General features: G+C 51.6%; 1 protein-coding gene across 6 annotated transcripts in view; it reads left to right on the top strand.

Moving 5' to 3' along the window:
* PPP4R1 (protein phosphatase 4 regulatory subunit 1) overlaps positions 1 to 8,520 on the top strand; it is a 53,684-nt gene extending 45,164 nt beyond the window's left edge. For all 6 annotated transcript variants that reach the window (XM_055417199.2, XM_055417197.2, XM_055417196.2 and 3 more), the window contains 7 exons: positions 570 to 755; positions 1,768 to 1,929; positions 4,150 to 4,250; positions 6,039 to 6,159; positions 6,233 to 6,367; positions 6,709 to 6,850; positions 7,424 to 8,520. In XM_055417199.2, the coding sequence (XP_055273174.1) occupies positions 570 to 755; positions 1,768 to 1,929; positions 4,150 to 4,250; positions 6,039 to 6,159; positions 6,233 to 6,367; positions 6,709 to 6,850; positions 7,424 to 7,587 (1,011 nt within the window). In that variant the 3' untranslated portion in view covers positions 7,588 to 8,520. The remainder of the gene's footprint in view (positions 1 to 569; positions 756 to 1,767; positions 1,930 to 4,149; positions 4,251 to 6,038; positions 6,160 to 6,232; positions 6,368 to 6,708; positions 6,851 to 7,423) is intronic.
* Positions 8,521 to 17,690: the final 9,170 nt, after the last annotated feature.

The raw sequence follows: 17,690 nt of genomic DNA, 5'->3' as shown, positions 1-17,690 counted from the left end.
AAAGGTTTACAAAGTTCAGAATTGAGCTTCTGTCAGTTTTCTCCTCCAGCACCCGCTTGGTTTTTCACCCAAGGCAGCAGTTGTGCGTTTATCTTGTAGCTCCTTGCAAAGCTGTATCCACCCAAGATCATGCATACAAGTTGTTAGAGGTGTGCACACTTCAAGTTTCCACAGATAATTGCTAAAATTCCCCTCTGGAGGTGGTGGTGGTGGTTTTAAGATCCTGGCTGGTAACGGCGCGGGAGCAAACCCATTTCACCTGGGTCTCTGGGGCACTCCAGACTCTGTGATCTCTGCCAGCACTGAACCACCTGCTCTTGTCTCTGACATCTTGTAAATTTAGTGAGAAGTCCTCATCATCTAAGCTGTTTTCTGTTTTAAGGTCTCGTTTGTCGTCTTTCTTCTAGAGGTACTTTTATTCACTGTATTTCCCTTCACATGTTTTCTTATCTGTTTCAGTTATTAGAGACGTGGAGACAGGTTTTTGCTGCTGTATGAGATGCTGCGTTAAATTCAGATATTTAACATAAGCATACCTAATCTACAAAGTCTCAACCTGTCTCGTTTAGGACGTGGTGCCCCAGGCCCTGCTCGACCAGTACCTGTCCATGACTGACCCCTCGCGGGCACAGACCGTGGACACCGAGATCGCCAAGCACTGCGCCTACAGCCTGCCAGGCGTGGCGCTGACGCTCGGCCGCCAGAATTGGCACTGCCTGCGCGAGACCTACGAGACGCTGGCCTCGGACATGCAGGTGCGGGCCGGGGGCTGGAGCGCGGGGCGGTGCGCAGAGGGTCTCCCTGCGGGTCCAGGCTCCTCCCTCCACTCATGCATCGTGCCTTCTTTTGGACTAAACCGCTAAAATCTGCCTCCCCTTTGAGCTGCCGACGTCCCTAACTCACAGAGGTGCTGGCGCTGTGGTCTGAAATGTATGTGCAGATTAATTCTTAAGAAAGTGGGGCCTTTCCCCCAGAAACAGTATCAGAAATGCTTCCTCCACACAGCCAGGGACCCTGTCTGAGCGGTTCTCTGCCTTTGTTCCCCGGCCTCTCGTGGCTGTGGTGACAGTGATGGGATAGCTCTGAGCAGGGCGGGGGGCTCCTCCGAGCACCCAGTCCTCCTCCGTGGGGCACATCCCTGTGGGCACAGCGTTCTGTCTCAGGAAGAGGTCCTGGTGTTTGGGAATGGGGATAAACCCCTTGTCCTAACCAGCTTCTCAGCAAGTAAAGTTTTAAGCAAAATAACAAAGTAAATATTTAAATTAAGGCCACATGAAGAGAAATAAGTTTTTGACATAAAGTTGCCTATAAAAGCAGGGCATTCCTGTTCAGTGGTTCTTTTCTAGGGCTGCCTTCAAGAGATTTCCCCAGTCTTGTATTTCTTTAATGGCCAGTTCCTTAAGAATATGTTTTGGGGTTTTTTTAATCCAGGGTAGACCGTGTGGAGTCAGGAGGGGGGACACCAGGAAGTCGGGCCCCCAGTGCTCTGAAGGCACACAGGCGGCTCCACCGTGCTCACCAAGCGCTGTTTTCCTTCCTGAGTGAAGTGGGACATGAGAAGGGACTTACTCTGAGGGACTTGACCCTATTCTGCCAGTTTTTGATAGAAAGTGAGCATTTTAAACTGGGTATTATGACTATTTTATTTTGACTTCACTTGAGGTTAATAACATTGTTCAGCTATAAATTAGCCTTCGTGTGTTGTCCGGACATTAACGCACCAGGACGCTGTGTTCGGCTCACTAACGCCGTTGTCTTCTCGTGCAGTGGAAGGTTCGAAGAACGTTAGCCTTCTCCATCCACGAGCTCGCAGTCATCCTGGGAGACCAGCTCACAGCTGCAGACCTGGTCCCAATTTTTAATGGATTTTTAAAAGACCTCGATGAAGTCAGGATAGGTGTCCTGAAGCACTTACATGACTTTCTGAAGGTAACTTTTACGTTCTTTTATTAAAACACTAGACTTCCACTGTAGATTTAGAGTTTTGACTCCATGCTGCCATCAAGATAGATTCCCATGTGTTCCATGAGAAATGTCGCCGTGAGTTTGATGGCAAAAGGTGACTTAGAAAATAGTCCCACTCTGATCAGTTTTGCTGGTGATGCTTTAGTGTTTAAAAATCATGCTGAGTTTTATTTGGAAATGATGTTAGATCATAGTTACAAACATTAGTACATTTTTTTCTCAAACTTTACTGAACTGAACACACAGAAAATCCCATAGACTTTCAGCCTTCTGTGGTGTGTGGGAACTCTGAGAGGTCCCCTTGTCCTCACCCTCTGACATGGACCGTGGTCTCCAGTAGGAGCAGCCCTGACCATAAATGGCTTAGTCCTGGGCAGCGACCGTAGTCCTAAGTCTGAGGTGCAGGAGAATTGTGATCACAGTTTCTCAGACTGTCCCGAATTGTCCCCTTGACTCAGACCCCAGTGGGGAATCACACGTTGAATTGAAGTGTCTCTTCAGTCCCTTAGATCTAGATCAGCCTCCCTGACTCTCACCTTCAGTGGCCTGGGCCTGTTTGAAGAGGCTGGGCTGGTGGTCTTGCCGAATGTCCCCAGTTTGAAATGCCTGAGCGCTGTCAACTAGTCAGATTCAGTTTCACAGGTGGCGCGTTCAGGGGCACGGCCTGTCTGCATGGGTCCCGGGTCTCCTCTCAGGGGCACCACGGTATGGGCTCCTGGGGCCCTGGTGGTGCTGAGTCCAGCCTCCTGTCTTGGGTCAGCGCCGCCTTGGTAGGCAGTGCGTTCAGGCTCTGAGCATCTCTCCCCGCTGCTTCTGCACTCGTGCGTCTGTACCCAGCTCCCCCCTTGTGACTGTGTGGATTGTAAAATACCAGTGTTCTATTTTTGTAACTCTTTCTATATATTTACTAATGTCTCCTGTAAAGATAACCTTTTCCTTCTCTTCCTCTGCCTTTTTGGAAGTTTTTTATTTTTTTAATAGTATTAGCATGGACTCCAGAATTACCTTTTTATTCTGTGTAACGTAATCCATTTCTGTTGTTTGTTTGAAGCATAAATTTGGCAACTGAGAGCCCTTGAAGCCACCTCCTATGTCCTTTCTGCCCCTCATTTCTAGGCACACCTCACTTTCAGGCCAGGCGTCTCCTGTCTCCCCAGCAGCCCTGGTCCTTTCTGGGGAGCCTGAAAGGGCATCTGGAGCTCAGCTCCAGGCCCTCATTCTCAGGGGACAAGAGCTTGGGGAGGGGGTTCAAAAAGACATTTAGTTTATATGGTGTCTTCACGTCCAATCTAATACTATTTCCTCTCCTTTCTTCACACTTTCTTTTCTTGTGGTAAAAGCTCTGTTTTTTAGCATCATTACCATATTTAGTCATTTGCTAATTTAGTTGAGCAAATGAAAAAGTTTCAGAATTGCTCCAATAATAAGTCCAACATGAAACCAGCCACGTAATGGTCAGGACTTCCTTCAGCACATTGTCATTAGAATGTACTCCATGAAGCTAGAGAGTCAGAATACTGAGTTTAAACTTAGACTGTTTTTTTGTGGCTCAAATGGTAAAGAATCTGCCTGCAATGGTGGAGACCCTGGTTTGATCCCCTGCAGGAGGGCATGACAACCCACTCCAGTGTTCTTGCCTGGAGAATCACCATGGACAGAGGAGCCTGGTACAGTCCGTGGGGTCTCAAAGAGTTGGACACAACTGAGCGACTAACAGACACATCAACTTTTAGAGGTTGCCCTCTCATTGACTATAAAGCTACTTTCCAATATTTACGGAACAGTTATTGGGATAAATTAATTTTTTTCACTCAAGTATTTATGAGCACCTATTGTGTGCTATTGCAGTGCCGCCCGCTGGGCACAGATGTGTGAGCAGGAGCACGGTACCTCCTCGGGTTGGCCCTGGGGTGTTGCTGTAGCGCCTTGCCTGGGGGTGGGGGCGGGGGGAGGGCGCAGCAGAGGCCACAGGAGCCATGCGCTGACCCAGGAAGCAAAGACTGAGGATGGGGAGGACTCCTGAAGGTGGGCGGCGTCACCAGGGGACGTGGACTTAAGCCAGCGCTCACGACAACTTCAGTCCTCCAGAAGGGCTGACGTGTGGTGTACAGTTGTTCAGCAGCGGGTGAAGAGAACCCCGGTCTCTGCCTCGTCCTCATGAACACTCTTATTTTGTTTCTTCAGCTTCTTCACATCGACAAGAGAAGAGAGTATCTGTATCAGCTTCAGGAGTTCTTGGTGACTGACAACAGTAGAAACTGGCGCTTCCGAGCCGAGCTGGCCGAGTGAGTCCTCACGACTGGGCGGCCTTTGCGGGGCGGGGGGCGTTGCTTCCCCTCTGCCTGTCCTGGGTTTACCTCCTCGTCACCGCGTGGAGCCTCATTGCTGTCTGGCGTCCAGCTCCTTTCATGCGGCTTGTGGTGTGGGGTCTGACTGGCAGTGAGTTCTCACGGAATTTTTTTTTTTGAAACTTTGTCAGCTTCGTTTTTTAAAATGGTGGTAAAATACGAGCACCTTTGCCGCTGGCGCACTGTCCCCACCATCCCGTTTAGAGCGTCTCTTCATCCGAGAAGGACGCCCCGGCCACCCCTCCAGCCGCCCGCAGCCCAGGCAGCCCGCGTGTCCGTTCGTTCGGGAGCCTCTCCTCCGGGGGGACCGCGGGAGCCGCAGGCACGTGCGCGGCCCCCTCTCGCAGCCGTGCCGCCCTGCTCATCGCGGGGCAGCTGTCGGAATGACCTTCCTTGTGACGAGCGTGCACCGCTCTCGTGAACACACCACCTTTCAGTCCGTTCCCCCGTGGGTTCGGTGTTTTAGCTGGTGTGAGCGCCGCTGCTGTGAACACCCGTGGCTGCACCGTGGTTTCAGTCTTTTGAGGTGGACGTGCTGGGTCATCCAGTGATCGTATGTTCATTTGATCGAGGGACCGCGTGGCCGTTTCCACAACGGCTGCCGGCTCTTGCTTCCCCACCCGTGGTGGGTGTGCCTGGGTCCGGGGCGTCTCCCCACGCTTCCCTCTTCTTTCCGCCGTCACCAGTTTCGCAGCAGGTGTGGAGTAGCGCCGAAGGTCTTGGTGTGCGTTTCCCCAGTGATTAGTGATGGTCACCTTCTCACGTGCTGTTGGCCACTTGCACCTGTTCTATGGAGAGATGTCTCTTCAAGTCCATTGCCTGTTTTTCAATTGGGCAGTTGAATTGTCAGATGTCTTTATTAAATATTCTGGATTCTGGGCATCACCTGCATTTTCAGAAGACACCTTTGCCTGGGTGTGGGGCTGGGGTATTTATTTCGGCACGTTCCAGGGTCATTGACCTGGGCTCTGTCCTGCCCGGCCTCCTCCTCTGCAGCTGGTGTGGACGCGGGGTGTCTGGCCAGGCAGCGGGCACCACGTCAGGTGGTGTCGCCATGTCACCTTTGTGCCCGGGGCACTTCTACACAGCGTGGGCTGCCATTGCGTTTTGCTGAGGGTAGGGACTGGAGGCCTCCTCTACCCGGAGCCCTCCCAGCCCTGGGCTGGGGTTGCCACCTACGTGGTGGAGGCTGCCCAGTGTGGGGCCTCCTCTGTCCCTTGGTTGGGCCTCAGTCCTGGGGAGGCCTGTGTGCTGGGGCCCCCTGGAGCCCTCACCCTCCCTGGGGCCATGTCTCTGCCTGGATCCATGCTCCGTCTGGGCAGTGCTCCCCACCCTTCTCCAGCAGAACGAGACTCTTGCTTGGCATCAGCAAGGGGTCTTGGCTCAGGAAGCTCTGCTTGGTCTTCCAGGCCCACTTCCAGGTGGGGCGCTGACAGGCTTTGCTGCCTTTCCGTAGAGTCGGGGGCTCGAGGCTTCTGCTCATGAGGGCACGGCCTCCTCCACTTTCCCAGGCTGGGACAGGGTCTGCAGGGCCCCTCTCCCGGGGTCTGCGCACCCTTGGATGGGGCATCTCGTCATTTCATTGTTCACCTGACTGCACACGTGACCCTCCATGCGTTCCACTCTCAGACTTGACCAGGATGGCGTGTGCTGCAGGCGAGCAGCCATCTTTCTTGCTGGCTGAGGGGTTGTGACTGCGTTTTTGTCTCTCTCTTCACTCTGCAGACAGCTCATCTTGCTCCTAGAGCTGTACAGCCCCCGGGACGTGTATGACTACCTGCGCCCCATCGCCCTGAACCTCTGTGCGGACAAGGTGTCCTCCGTGCGCTGGATCTCCTACAAGCTGGTAGGTGGTGCGTTATTAAAGCGGCCTCGGTGAGGTCTGGCAGCGGTGTGGCTCACCCACCTGTCCCCCCCAGGTCAGCGAGATGGTGCGCAAGCTGCACCGGGCAGCACCACCCACCTTCGGGGCGGACCTCATCCAGGAGCTGGTGGAGAGCTTCGGCCGCTGTCCGCGCTGGTCCGGGCGTCAAGCGTTTGTCTTCGTCTGCCAGGTGAGGGGCCCCTTCACTCCTGCCCTGTCCCTGAGGGCAGAGCTTTGCTATCTGGGCAATCCCCCCCTGCCCCATCCCCGGAGCTCCCAATTGTGGCCATTGGCGCCTGGAGTTCCTGGGTCTGTGAAGGTGAACATATCGCCAGGCCTCCGCGGCCAGGGCTCCGCTGTGCATCTCCCAGGGATTTACTGCATCACGTCGAGTTCCTGGGTGCCCGGGATATTAGTTTAAAGGTAGTCATGGGACTCTGAGGCACTTCAGCAGTTTCTGAAGGGGCTTCTCGAGCTGGCATTCCGGCCTGGTCAATGGAACTAGCAACTGACGCAGATCTCTGTCCCCAGACCGTCATCGAGGACGACTGCCTGCCCATGGACCAGTTCGCCGTGCAGCTGATGCCACACCTGCTCACCTTGGCGAACGACAGGGTTCCCAACGTGCGTGTGCTGCTCGCTAAGACACTGAGACAGACTCTGCTGGAGAAAGGTAGGCCGGCGGCCTGAGCGGGAGAGTCTGACACAGGGTCAGGGGCGAGGAGAGGGGCGCTGAATTTTCACCCTTCCGTTCCACGTGACCCTGTCTTCACACTTTGAACTCAGTAGTGTGGACAGTTGGGTATCCAGCCAGGACCATGCCTTCGGCACCCATCTGACATCCATCTCCCCGTCGGGGCAGGAGGCGCGTGCACGTTAGGCGGAGGACGTGCCCTTAGTGTCTGCTTTGCTGCAGATTATAAGCTCCTCCCTCGAGACTCAGGCTGTTGGACTTATTTTAACCGCCTCCAGCCAAACACCTGATAAATGTCCCTTGAACATGTGGGTTCATGAGTGGGAACAGGTAGAGTTTTGTGTCGACAAACTTTGAAATAGAACACAGGGGTTTTAATATATTTATTAGCATTGCTGCCATTAGATGGCACAATATTTAGTCTGTTATGAAAACAAGGTAAATTTTTGATTCTCTTATATTTGGGTTTTTTCCATAGAACATGAGTCAGTCTGGATCACTGTTTGTCATCCAGCAAAGCTAACTCCAATTGTCTGCACTTCCTGTTTCCAGAGCACTTCCTGACCTCTGCCAGCTGTCACCAGGAGGCCGTGGAGCAGACCATCATGGCCCTGCAGATGGACCGCGACAGTGACGTCAAGTACTTCGCCAGCACCCACCCGGCCAGCACCAGGATCTCCGAAGACGCCCTGAGCACGGCCTCTTCCACCTACTAGTTGGTGTGGTCCCGGGGAGCCGAGGTCCCGCTGGCGCCCACGCGTGGCCGGGAACAGCCTCGGGGCCCGTCCTCCCACGACACTCGGCTGCAGGTGCAAGTTGCCTACACCGATTCCAGGGATTCTCAGAGTCAAGAGAAAGTACAGTCAACGCCGTTGTCTCGTCTTGACTTGAAGGGAAAACACTTTTCTCAGAGGATTATAATTGTCACCGAAGCCTTAAATCCTTCCGTCTTCCTGACTGAACGAAACTTGAATCGCCCAGCGTTCTCCTTGGAAGGGATGTGACGCCGAGGCCTCTGCTTCCCGCTGGTTGATCTCACCGCCGCGAGACGGAAGCGCAGCCAGAAGGCGGAGACCGCCAGCCGGGCTGGGCCAAGACCACCAGCACCAGGCCTCGCCGTGTCCACGCAGGCAGGGCCCTGCGGGGGCTGTGGCCTCCGCCCCATCCAGCCCGAGGTGTGACTAGTTTAGCCGTGCACGAACGGGGAGATGTTTTTTGGATTTCTCCTGAGGGCTCAGTGCTGACACTCCGTGGGCTGATTGTGACTCTAAATGCAGCATATTGCTGTGTACACTCACAGAGTCTGCCGAGCATCCGCGTCCTGATGTCTTCATGCTGGTCATGACCCGGAGGAAATTTATTAGCACGTATTCTGTATGTCAGGTGTTTTTAACTTGATCATGATCGGCTCTGAGGTGCAACTTGTCTCACATACTGTATACCCCCGTGCCCCCGGGGAGGGCCGCAGTCTGTAATCATGCTCTTGGACTGTTGTGCACAAGTTCTCTTGTCCAAATAAAATTTATTACTAAGATCTATACAGAGACGGACACACTCCTGACTGCTTTCCAGAATAAATGCAATTTGTGACCTGTATTAATGATTTTAGTATAAAATGGGAAAACTGGATTAAAATATTTGTCTTTTAACTAGCTTGGTAGCTTCTTTGAAACTTGTGCACAGCCTGGGCCACCAGCGGGGTCTCCTGTGCGGCCCCCGCTCCCCCGAGGGCGAGTATGCAGCCCGGTTCCCACCCCCCACCGCCCAGGGTCTTCACTCCCAGGAAAGGCCTCTGAGCCCGGGTCTGTGCGTGTGAGGGGAGGGTGAAGCCTGCCCGCTCCGTGTCTGGCAAGTGAGACGCTGCGTGGACAAGCTTCGTGAAAGCTGTGAGCGAGGCTCGCTCGAGTGGCCGTGGCACTCCCGTGGTTGCGGTTCTGTCTTCTCAGCTGGTGGGGGCCCCCCAGGCGTGTTGTGAGCCCACTGACCTCAGACCTCGGGGATCCACAGGCTGCTTCCCGTGCTTGTCATTACAGATGAGCCTCTGGTTCCTCCTCCTTCGTTACAACCGGAAATTTGTGCTCTGGGAACGTGTGTGGACAGATTCACGGAGACGAACAAAAAAGTAAACACACAGGTAACGTGACGCAGGTAATAAGGGCAGAACCGCAGAATAAAAAGTGATGGGGGTGGCGGGCAGGCGTTAGGGGAACGTATGACGTGTCTGTGAGTCAGTGTAAGAGCAGAGACGGAAGGAGGTAAGGCCCCTTGATGTCAGCCTAGTTTCTGAGATGCATGTTCTCTGCTATTAGGCTATAAAGATATACTTTGTCCCTCCCCCTACTTTAGTTCTGTAAATTAATTAGAATTCTACACTAGATCAAACCAGTCAGTCCTAAAGGAAATTGACCCTGAATATTCATTGGAAGGACTGATGCTGAAACTGAAGCTCCAATACTTCGGCCACCTGATGCAAAGAACTGACATTAGAAAAGACCCTGATGCTGGGAAAAATTGAAGGAGGAGAAGGGGACAGCAGAGTCTGACATGGTTGGATGGCATCACTGACTCAATGAACATGAGTTTGAGCAAGCTCCAGGAGATAGTGAAGGACAGGGAGGCCTGGTGTGCTGCAGTCCATGGGGTCGCAAAGAATCAGGCATGACTGAGCGACTGAACAACAGCTATACTAGTAGCTGCTTTTTTTTTTTTTTAAGCAGTGGCAAGAATAACAGTCCGTTTTGGGGAAAAGAACCTGGATTTAGGGTCAGCCAGCTCCTCCCGAGGCACTGAGCCACGTCCTCACCTTTGGTTCCTGAGCTGGATTCCAGGTGCCTCCACACGGCAGGCAGGGAAGGATACCAGCAGTGAGTAATGGTCAGGCCTCCCTGGCGTGGAACACCTCGGATAGAGCTCAAGAGGAGACGAGGTTGGCCCGTCCTGATGGCGGCTTTCTCTAGTCACCCTTAGGGGTGAATGGAGCAGCAGGTGGAGCCTCTGAGGAAGGGAGGACACGCCCCCAGGGGCAGTGAAACCCAGCGGACTCAGACACTGACACCTCCGCGCTTCCTCCAGGCCCCCCAGAGGCTAAAAGAGACCACAATCTAATGAGTACCCAAACTATTAATTTCACAACAGAGAAATGAACGGGATCTGTGCTGGTGGCATTTAGTGTTGGGCGACTCCTCGAAGGAGTAATTCTGTGCTGCTGTGGGACTCCGAGTGACCCGAGTGAACAGGAAACTGTTTGTCCAAATTGGAGCCTCCTCCTTGGCCAGTGTCCTTGATCGTTGCCCCTCCTGCAGCCCCTTTGTTGCCTGCCTGCCTCCCTCCAGCCGGGCCTTCTCCCAGGTCCCCATGTCCCCATGTCCCCAGCGGGGAGTTGCCCTTGAGCCTTTCCTGAGTGCCTGATTGTCCCTCCCTAACAAAACCCACCACCCAAGGCCACCAGCCCTCCTCTGTGACTCCTAGAGGCTTAGGGGTTACTTTTTGCCTGTGAACTTCCCTTTGAAGCCCCTGAGACCCTTGTGATGCCAGATCCCTGCAGTCTTTCTGGAACTCTCCAGAACCCTGAATTGGCGAGGGCTGAGTCACAGAGCCGGCCTGGTGATGCAGCCCACAGGGTCCCTCCCACCCCTGTGCAGTGCTGTGTGGGCCTGATCTGGGCAGCCCCTGTCCCCGGGGGTGGGCGCCAGGACCCTGGTGGGTGGCGAGGGGTGGTGTGTTGGAGATAGGGAGCAGCCATTGTGAAACTGTCCCCAACAGGAAAAGTGCTGTGTCTCAGGCACCGGCTGCCAGCACTGCCCTCTCAGGTTCCAGCGGGAGGAAAATGCAGAGGCGCCCAGGAGCCCAGAGCCGAGCCCCTGTCTCCGGAATGGTGGGGGTCCTCCAGCCCAGAGCAGATGAGCCTGGGAGCAGACGGGGAGCAGGCCTTTGAGGCTCCCCGCCTTCGCCTCTGTGAACGCGTCGAGCCCCGCGGGGCGACAACCTGCCAGGGTCGGAGCTGGACGTGGGGTAGGTGACCGTGGGGAAGGAGGTCCAACTCTCACCCTCTGCCAGCAACTCCAAACTGGGGGTTTTGTGAGCGCTTGAAAGTGAGGGTTTTGACCCGGTGATTTGACCTTGAGGACATTTTGACTATTTATAAACACAAACACAGAGTTCCTACTGTGAGCCAGTTTTGTTGAAGGCCTCTTCTGCTGTGAACCCTACTAAGTCGTTAAATTCTGCAGTGTTTACATAGGGGACTAACCAACTAGTTTTAGTCCTATCTTACGAAAGTTATTTTCCTTTAAAATTTTTTTCCTAGAAAACTTAAGTGATCATATTTTAGTCCCTGGAATGTTTTACAGCACTATTATAGCTTGATTTCTGCTGAATCTTTTTGAGGGCACATTTTGCTGGTTTAAATTTGACAAAATCGGACACAGAGGTTTAGCCTAACCACGTGACTCTTTCACCCTCATCAGCTGTGTTTCGTGTTCAGGAGTCAGCAGTGGTGGTTGATTGGCTGCAGACGTCTCCTGGGGGGCGTGGTGTCTTCAGATGCTCCATGGCGAAGGCCATCAGCCGCTCCTGCACTGGACGACCGCTCATCCCGAGGTGTCCCAGCAAGAGCGGGTGGGCAAAGGGTGATCTGGAGACTGGTTCCCAGGCAGACGCCCAGGGGAGGATGGCCTCACAGCGGGCGGTGCCAGGCCCGGAGGACATTCCCTGTTGCTCAGAACAGAAAAGACAGTGGGGAGTGCGTGCCTGTGCATGCACGGGAGTGTGTGTGTGTACATGCTCGTGGTGAGGCTGCCACCTGACAGGTCTTCGATGGTCCTTCATTTGGAGACTCTTCTGGGCTCTTAGTGTGTTTTGGCTTTCAAGTATCTTGAGTAGGTGATTTAGGACAGTGCTGCTCAAACATCGCTGTGCATTCAGTCACCCTGGAGCCATGAAAATACAGCCAGTGACCCAGCAGGTCCAGGTGGGGCCTGAGGCCTGCGCTCCCACCAGAGCAGGGGGACCCCGTGGCTGTGGGGTCTTGCCTTACCCAGATTAACACTCTTTCCGTAACTTTCTTAACCCCCAACAGCGCAGAATCAAAACCACTGTTCTGCACTCAGCATTTGCATTTTATTTCCTCAGTTGCAAGTCAGTGCTTTGAGATGCTCTGGGTGTCACACCCACAGGTGACAGGTGGTCACAGCCACAGCAGCTGTGATGGCAGCGCAGAGCTGAGCTGCAGGTGGGCAAGCCCAGAGCCCGGGGTTCCCAGGGCTGCCCTCCTGCAGGCCCGGCGGGCACAGGGGGTGAGCGCAGAGGGGAAGGATGTCTCCTGTTAAAGCGGCTTCTTTGGTGCCTGAATACAGCTCCCAGGAGGCAGCGGGGGTGTCCCCACGCTTTTACACGCAAGGCCAAGAGCCAAACCCGGTCAGTTGTAATCCGTTCTGCTCCCCAAGGCCCACCTGCTAGAGCTGCCAGTGGGCCGTGCGTGTTCTGCACTCACTACACTGGGTCCCCCCACCTCCTCCAACCCATCTCCCCCAGATGTCGCCAGCTCTGACCTGCACACTAGGGACCTCTTTACCCTTTTGTATCAGGGTCATCAGCCCAGTCGCTACCTGAGATGCTAAGGCAGCGCTGAGCTAAGTCTCTTTAGTCTTGTCCGACTCTTTGCGACCATAGCCTGCCAGGCTCCCCTGTGCATGGAATTCTCTAGGCAAGAAGACTGGGGTGGGTTGCCATTCCCTTCTCCAGGGCATCTTCCCAACCCAGGGATCGAACCCGTCTCTTAATATCTCCTGCACCGGCAGGCGGGTTCTTCACCATCAGTGCCACCTGGGTCCTTAAGGCAGGGCATGCCAGACTGAAAATACACATACAGAAAAGGAGAGGGAAGCCAGTAAAGACAGCTTTTGAGGTCACTGCTTTAGGCAAAAAGGCTCAGGAAAAAAGAAAAAAACAAAACAGGACACCCAATGAAGTGTGGAACAATCTTACATTCAAATACTAGCCGTGGTTGACCTGAAATTCCACTGTAACAGGGTGTCTGTGCACATGGCTGCCTCCTGGTAAGGCCAACCGATATCAACAGACAGCTGGGAGCCACACCTCTGCTCGGGGCCTCTGTCTCCAGCGGCGTGGGCCGTGTGTGCTGCGGGCGCCCTGCCACCGGCCGAGCTAAGGTTTCAGCCAGAGAACGCACAGGCCTTTCCGCACTGCCGCCCCTGGTCTGAAGCCCACAGCATCGAGTTAACCTTACAGCAGTAAAGGATATACCTTTTTATCCCCACGTGAGAAGCAGTGGAGTTTGGGGTGGGCCCTCCTTTGGGAGGCTGCCGATACCCCTTCCACCCTGCAACCCTCCAAGCGCAGCCCTTGCTTTCTCCAGTTGCAGCCGGGATGTGCAGCGCTGCCTGCCGCTGTGAGGCTCAGACAAGCACCATGCTTGTCCTTTCCCCCCAGCCCAGCTGTTCCAATCTCATCGGAGGTTGAGGCCCAGTTTGTCGGCTGGTGCCAGCTCATCCCCTCTAGGACTCAGGGGATGCATGGTGCCGGCAGCTACACCCAGGGGCTCTGAGCCTCAGTCTCGACTTGGGCCCCAGATGGAGAGAGGTTTATGCACAGCCCTGGCCTGAATTAACCACAGCTGTAGCTCTCCCGGAAATTAATCTTAAGCCAGTCAATCAGGAAGCACCTGACAACCCCCGACATCTCCTAAAGGCAAGCATAGGCACACCTCATTTCATTGTGCTCAGCAATTTTTTTTTCTTTTAACAAACTGAAGGTTTGTGGCAACCTTGAGTCAAGCGTCTATCCAATAGCAACTTTTAAAAATTAAGGTATGTACATTGTTTTATCAAAATGCTATTGCACACTTAACAGACTACAGTGTAATATAAACATAACTTATAAGCACTGGGAAGCCAAAGCCTTCCTGTGACTTGTTTTTTGCAATATTCTCCTTACTGGGGTGGCCCGAAACCAAACCCACCACATCTCCAGGTCTGCTGTGATGACCTCATGATAACCCACCCACCTTTAGCCCAAGGTGACTTCCTGTTCCTGCTCCTTGAAACTCCTTTATAGCTGCTAGAGTGCGTGCTGCCTGATTCTAGTCACTTTTATTCAAATCAATTTTTAATGTTTTTCTAGGCCCCAATTAACAGTTGTGGCATCAGAAGTGGGGCTCAGTGGAGCCCCCGATGGTCCCGGGAGCAGCACACAGCCAGGCACAGGTACTCACTGGGCCCCCCAGCTTTGGCATTCTGGGCTATCAGACTCTACCTGAACACCTCTTCTTCTGGTCTGGGTCCTGGAAATCGGCTGGTGTCAGACTAGGTCAAACTGAGAAACGGGATTGGGTCCAGGTTTGACTGGGTCTGACTTGTGAGCCAGCCACATCTGGGGTTAAACCGGGTCTGACTTCAGCTCAGCTTGGTCCTTGAGGCCTCAGGTGAGTAAAGGTCTAAGGACGAATAAGCAGGTTAATGGTACTGAAGGTGATCCCAAATCAGCGTCTATAGAAGAGAGCTTTTAACCTAGAGGAGTTTCTGTCCCCTCCTCCACAGCGTCCGCTGTGACTAGGAAGACACCCCCGGACACAACTCATCCCAGGGCCCGCAGAGGGAACCCTGGGGAAACTGGAGAAGCCGGCAAAGGGTGGGAATTCTGCCAGAGCCAGCTCTGCTAGGGTCCACCTTGGTGCCCGGTGGGGGGAAGGTGACATGTTCTGCTGTCACTGCCTTCCAGATCCAGACCAGCAGGCAGAGAATGCTTGTGAGAATCAAGTGGTAACTGTGATATATGACTGTGCTTTCAGGTACCCAGTGGTGGTTGACCTTTTCTCTCTCAGGGACAGATGTTACCTTCTTACTGGTCTCATTTTGTGTCCTGAGAACTTGGCTTAGTTGCCATCAGGTTGGAGATCAGGCAGAAGTGAGGGCCATACCCCAGTTGCTGCTAGGGTGCTACTGACTCGCCAGCTCTCAGGGGAATCATCTAAAGAGCTCCTCCTTTGGGCCCTTTAGGGGTGGCTCTGGATTTTGGGGGCATCTGTTGCACCCTCTTTAGGGACACCCCTTGCATTCATGGGGTTGCTCACTGTCAGGAATATTTACCGAACCTGGACAAGATATGTGAAAGGTTTTTTTTTCTAGGTAGCTCTATGGTCAGAAGTTGGCCAAATTAGCAGCTGATATTCAGAGCCTAATATGAACTTTTTTTAAGCCTTCTCTCCAAAGCTGGAATGAAACTGTATACCCACAGGGAAAGAAAAACATTCTGAAACCTTTAGAATGTTTTAGTAAGTCCTTCTGAAAAGATACACAGCCCTAAGCCTAGGACATGAGAGCTTTTGATTTTCATCTTGACTGACCTTCTCGCTGATATGAAGAAGCAAAGATGATGTAGTTGGGAGGGTGGGTGGCACCTTGGTACCATTACCCACCTCTTGGAAGAATTTACTACTCACTTGTCTTACAAACCAAGTCTTCCCAAGAACAGTAATGCGGCTCTAGAAACAAACCAAACCTCCACCTGTGCTTTTTACCAGTCCTCAAACCTCCCTGTTCACCCCAGAAGGCTTGCAGACATCAAAAAGATAGGGACCTAGGGAGCAAAAGTCCTTCCGCGGTGGAACTTGCATTCTTTCTCTGTGCCTCTGGGGTTGTAAGTATTCTCCCTGGTTTCTCTAAGCAGTTCTTATCAGAGGAGAGGCTTCTGAAGACTAGGGTTGTTATATTCTACTGTATAGCAGCGATTCAGTTATATATTCATTTTTTAAATAGTCTTTTCCACTGTGGTTTATCACATTGAATACAGTTCCCTGTGTTGTACCCAGGACCTTGTTGTTTATCCATCCTATATGTAATAATTTGCATCTGCTAATCCCAACCTCCCAATTGCTCCCTCCCCCTTGGAAACCACAGGTCTGTTCTCTGAGTTTGTTTCTGTTTCATAGATAAATTCGTGTCATACTTTACATTATAAGTGGTAACATATTTGTCTTTTTTCTTATAATAATCTCTAATTGCATCCATGTTGCTGCAAATGCCATTAGTTTGTGTTTTAATGGGCTTCCCTCATAGCTTGGTAAAGAATCTGCCTACAATGCAGGAGACCCCAGTTCGAGAAGATGTGCTGAAGAAGGGATAGGTCTATCCATTCCAGTATTCTTGGGCTTCCCTTGTGGCTCAGGTGGGAAAGAATCCACCTGCAGTGTGGGAGACCTGGGTTTGATCCCTGGGTTGGGAAGATCCCCTGGGGAAGGGAAAGGTTCCCCACCCTGGTTTTCTGGCCTGGAGAATTCCATGGACTCTATAGTCCATGGGGTTGCAAAGAGTCAGACATGACTGACTTTCACTTTTCATAGCTGAATAATCTTCTGTTGTATATGTGTACCACATCTTTATCCATTCTTCTTCATGGACATTTAGCTTGTTACCATGTCTTGGCTACTGTAAATAGTGCTGCTATGAACATAGAGATGTATGCATCTTTTTGAATCATAGTTTTGTCTGGATATATGCCAAGAGTGGACTGCTAGATCATATGGTAATTTTATTTTCCGTTTTTAAGGAACCACCATACTGTTTTCCACAGTGCCTGTACCAGTTTATATTCCTACCGACAGTGTAGGAGGGTTCCCTTCTCTCCTGACCTTCTCCAGCATTTTTAGACTTGTTAATGATGGCCATTCTGACTGCTGTGAGGTGGTACCTCATTGTAGTTTTGATTTCCATTTCTCTAATAGTTATGAGCTATCTCCTCATGTGCCTAGTGGCCATCTGTGTTTCTTCTTTGGAGAAATGTTGTCTCAGATCTTCTGCCCATTGTTGGATGAAGATCTGGCTATCAGGCTCCATTGGAAAAACCTCGTCAGCAGAGAAAGCCCAAAATATTTTATACTGGCCCAGCTTCTCCTGTGAGACCAAGATATCGATTGTCTTTTGCGGGACCAAGAAGTCCTTATTGCAAACGAATGAACAGGTTTGGTTCTGAAATAGTGATTGATTTATGACATAATTGTGGCTGTATTAAAGTAGAATTCTAGAGTCTTAAGATTGGGTGTATCAGGATGGGATTCTAGAATTGTGTATTTTGGAGAGTTAGCTCTGTGTCTTCAGGGCTTTACTACTTCAGGTTCCACAGCTACTGACTAGTTTTCGGTTTTGCTTTCATTGATAGGAATTAATAACTGCCATGGTAAGATAGTTTATTCAACTGTTCCATAGTAATGATAGAGAACTACTTTTGCTTCAGTGTTTACTGTATTCCTGGCTTGGTGTAAGCATTTTACATAGACTGTCTCATTTAATTTTCACGTTAAGTTAGAGTATAGATTTAGTCTTGTGATAGTCTTCACATTCTATCCCAGACATATTTTCTTAACCATGACAAATTCTAAGTTACATAGCTTTTAGACTTCTTACGACTCTGCCCGTCTTTTTTTGGCCAATTTGTTTTTCTTACATAGTAGGAAACATTAATTTTCTTTGACTGTTAAGATTATTTGTGGGTTTCTTTTCCTTCTGCATCCTAACACTTGTCTGTCATATTTAAGTCTGAGGAGGTAATTATTATTAATTTCGTTCTCCCTAGTAGTAGAAGATTTTCTGATGTGTTAGAATTTTCTGGGTAATAGTAGCATTATAGTAGGTCATGAATGAGGAAGCTTATAGGGGAAGCCTAAAAAGGCAGGACACAAATAGAATTTCATCTTTTTCTTAATTTCATTTTTAGAGTTTCAAAATCATAAGTGTACATTCTGGATTTCTTGTTTCTTCATCCCTTTCGTACAACCACAGCCCAGAAGGATAGAGGTTGAGAAAGA

This window comes from Moschus berezovskii, chromosome 28, assembly GCF_049115385.1.
Source record: "Moschus berezovskii isolate FMDL1 chromosome 28, NW_MosBer_1.0, whole genome shotgun sequence".
Classification (NCBI taxonomy): Eukaryota; Metazoa; Chordata; class Mammalia; order Artiodactyla; family Moschidae; genus Moschus; species Moschus berezovskii.
Note: the sequence above shows the minus strand (reverse complement) of the source record. Positions and strands in the feature narration are given on the sequence as shown.